This window comes from Aplysia californica, unplaced genomic scaffold (assembly GCF_000002075.1).
Source record: "Aplysia californica isolate F4 #8 unplaced genomic scaffold, AplCal3.0 scaffold00026, whole genome shotgun sequence".
Lineage (NCBI taxonomy): Eukaryota > Metazoa > Mollusca > Gastropoda > Aplysiida > Aplysiidae > Aplysia > Aplysia californica.
The window spans coordinates 1,489,833-1,493,231 of record NW_004797296.1 but is presented as its reverse complement, the minus strand read 5'-3'; the positions used below and the strand labels follow the sequence as shown (position 1 = coordinate 1,493,231).

The window sequence follows — 3,399 nt, the reverse complement described above, 5'->3', positions numbered from 1 at the left end:
GGCTGGCCTCGTGTAACATCTCTAAACAGGTGGCCTTCTCTGATCTGTTTTTGTGTTCTTTTGTTTTGTATTTCATTATAGACATACCAAGAATTGGCTTTCGTGTAAAAAAAACTCTTCTTTGGTTTCCTCTTTGAAAATTCCCATCCAGAAACTCAAGTCATAGTCTCCAAATCTCAACACGTTAGGCCTAATCTCTATTTACACCCAAGTTGTTTGTGGGTCCAACGGAAATTCCCAATCTTCATATAGCCGAGGGCCTCTAGCCTAGCCTTTCTCTTGTGTTGTTTGTTGTCTGAAAAGTGCTCAAAATGGCGACGCTCAAGGAATCACCCTGATCAGCCTGATATTGTTTTTAGAAGCCTGTGTTTGGTTTGCAGACCATGATTTTAGGCCTATATCTTTTCTGCATTGAGGGGTGAGGGGTTTATCTGTTTTTATCCAGCCCAAATGGATCCAACGCAGTCCTTCATTGAAGAAATTGACTATCAAGAACTTAAGTTCATTGAGGTGAGCATAGTACAGCCTGCGGCGATTTTGTAGTTTCGTTCATTAAAGTCAAGACTTGGGGGGTTTCTGGGGGGCTTGCCCTTATAAAAGTATGGAGGTGGGAGGGGGGGGGGGTTCAGGGGGCCATCAAGACTTCTAGATTTCTTCTCTGGATGTAAACAAATGGATCGTGGACTTTAACTCATTTGCTATTTTTTTCGGCTTGTGGACGAATTTTTTTTCGGGAGGGAGAAATGAGATGAGGCGCATTTTCGGTAGTTCCCACCCCCCTTATTTGATAGAGCCTGACCTACATCTAGATCTATATACGTTTGATTCGCGGCAAGCTAAGATGTCAAACCTAACAACTGCAAAACATTAAATTGTGGTAAAATTCAGGGGGGCATGCCCCCCTGAAACCCCCCACCTTGTTTTTATTAGGTCAGGGGGGCAAGCCCTCCTGAAACCCCCCTACTCTTGGGGCCAAAACCAGCGAATAACAAATGCGGGGTGGGAACTACCGAAAAAGCGCCTGAGATGATGACTAGTGCGAAGTTCACAGGTCTTGGGGGCCATGAATTCAAATAAATATCAACATATTATATAGATCTAGATCTAGATCTACCAACATTTTCAGTATGGTTTGTAGAATACATCTGTATTGTTTGAGTATTTTTTAACTTTGGTTCCTGTAAGAGGCGATTATGCAACACAATTGTGATTGGCTGCGGATAAAATTTGAAAACCAAAAATTTATAATCTCAGATGAAACTCAAAAAATATGTTTGCACCTAAATCTAGATCTAGATCTAGATTCTAGATTCTAGATCTAGAAAAATCTAGTAGTCAAATTATACATCAAAATAACCATCTGTATATATAGAACAGGAAAATATTGAAAAATTAGCAGTTATTTAACATGCATTCCATAATATTTACATTTGGATCATAACCTCAGATATTGAAAAAAAATAAATTTTAAAATAATTTTGAAAAAGGCCACCTCTATTCTCACCCGGAGTGAGAATAGTGCAGGCGAGTATTGTGTCTATTCTCACCCGGTGCGCGTTCACCAAATTTTGCGTTCACCCTAAACCACAGAATTCTACACTGTGATAACAGAAAAATTGTAGAATTCTGTGCCGTGAACAAACGTTCCATTACAACTGTAGCCTGCTAAAAGCGTACAATTTTGTCTGTGGGCAGTGGAGAGAGAGAGAGAAAGAGAGAGAGGAGTAGCGCGAGAATTTCCGGGCAAAACAAAATGGCGACCCGCGTAGTTCGGCTCGATTCGAAAAGTTAAATAGCCGTAGCATCTTTGTAGACTACCAAATTAATTTACTTTTGTGTTTTAACATCATTTTTTAACTTTGTTTTGGTCAATTTGATCGTCCACACCGATAGACAGTATTCAGAAAGAGACAGAGAGAGAGAGAAGAGGGGAGGAGTTGATCTTGCGAGAACTTCCGGGCGGGTGAGAATAGCCACTTTCTTTGAAAAAAGGATCCCAAACAGAAAAAAACCCTTGTATCTTATATGGAATTATTCAGAATTGCATTTGGAATAAACCTATATGTCTTGGGTGGTACTTTTTGAGCAAATTCACCAAAAAGTAGTGATTTTAGGGAGAAAAAAAATATTTTGACTATTTCTAGCACTCAAAAATAATGATTTCTCAATTACAGTGCACTGGCAATTTGAGTCCAGTAGTATCAATATTATTAAGAAGAGTCCTACACTTCTTTAGTGAGTGAAATAATAATACATTTTGTTGTGTAAAAGTACTAAGACTGGTGTCTGGGCTATAATTTGGGCTTCGCGATAAAACAATGTCGTATAAACTTGGAAATCGTGTTTCAAAACTGAATCAAAGCTTCGGATTTTGGTGGAAACGCTTGACCCGGAAGTCAACTTTATATGACCTTTATTTTAAAATGGATATGTGGATTGGAATAGAAACCAAGCTAAAATTGAACGTCGGTTCTCGAGCCGGCGGGGGCGGCTTAGCGTACTGACGGCACTCTAGGTGCGTCGCCCCCCCACGGCTCAGCGTAGCGAATGAGTTAATGAACGGAATTACAAGATCATCGCCACCCTCGAAGCACTCTGCACTCTCGTCTCTCCTACTTTCGATTCCTATCTCTGGCTTGTGGTACTGTCAGTGGTTAGTCTGTCAGAAAAGTCGGCACTCCTGTACAATTGCGGTCCCGTTTAAAGGGTACTTGTTTTGACCCCACCAACAATTACTTCTGGTTCTAAACGATTACTTTTTGATGGGAAACCTTGATATACCCTTGTGTCGCTATCCCTCTCCCCTGGTGAGAATAGCTCCCACCGCGGTCTGGTCATGAGGCGAGGACTTCCCCTGACCTCTCGCAGGCCGATAAAATCACTTGTAGAGGCCCTTGGTTCAAGGTGGCTTACCGCATGTAGATCTAGTGTGTATGTGCCAGACCACGGCAGTTTAATAAGATCAAGCGGCTGTGTCTCTTGTTGCGTGAAGAAAACATGAATGGCGTGTGTGGTCACATGACTGACCCATTTCTTCTCAGTTTGGATGCTATTGCAGTGATCTCCCTTGATTTGTGTGCCGAGACCAGGTCGAATCGCAATGCCTCTCAATAGCCCACAGTGCGGCAAGGTGCCGTGACCGCGTCATTTTTTTTATGGTGCGTTGCAATATGCCCTCACCGCATCATTTTGCCTGCCCAGTGCGCGGCATTTCATGATGCTATAGTTCTCTGAAATTGCAGAGAGAAACTTGTTACTTGCATATTTTACTTGTTTTTCATTGATTTCATTCATTCATTTGTTCATGCATTCAGAATGACCACTCATTTAAAAAATAATGGAAACATTTATTTTTCAAAAAACAATATGCATACAAAATAAGAAATGAGGTAGTAAAGG

At 41.1% G+C, this 3,399-nt stretch overlaps 1 protein-coding gene across 10 annotated transcripts in view; it reads left to right on the top strand.

Annotated features, from left to right (window-relative positions):
* The first annotated feature begins 248 nt into the window (after window positions 1-248).
* Window positions 249-3,399, top strand: part of LOC101852077 (mitogen-activated protein kinase kinase kinase 7) — a 44,340-nt gene continuing 41,189 nt past the window's right edge. For 5 of the 10 annotated variants that reach the window (XM_013089716.2, XM_035973148.1, XM_013089722.2 and 2 more), the window contains exon 1: window positions 250-510. In XM_013089716.2, coding sequence (XP_012945170.1) covers window positions 451-510 — 60 coding nt within the window. In that variant the 5' untranslated portion in view covers window positions 250-450. Of the gene's footprint in view, window positions 511-3,399 lie in introns of all 10 variants that reach the window. The other 5 variants (XM_013089725.2, XM_035973162.1, XM_035973165.1 and 2 more) reach the window with 3 other exon arrangements.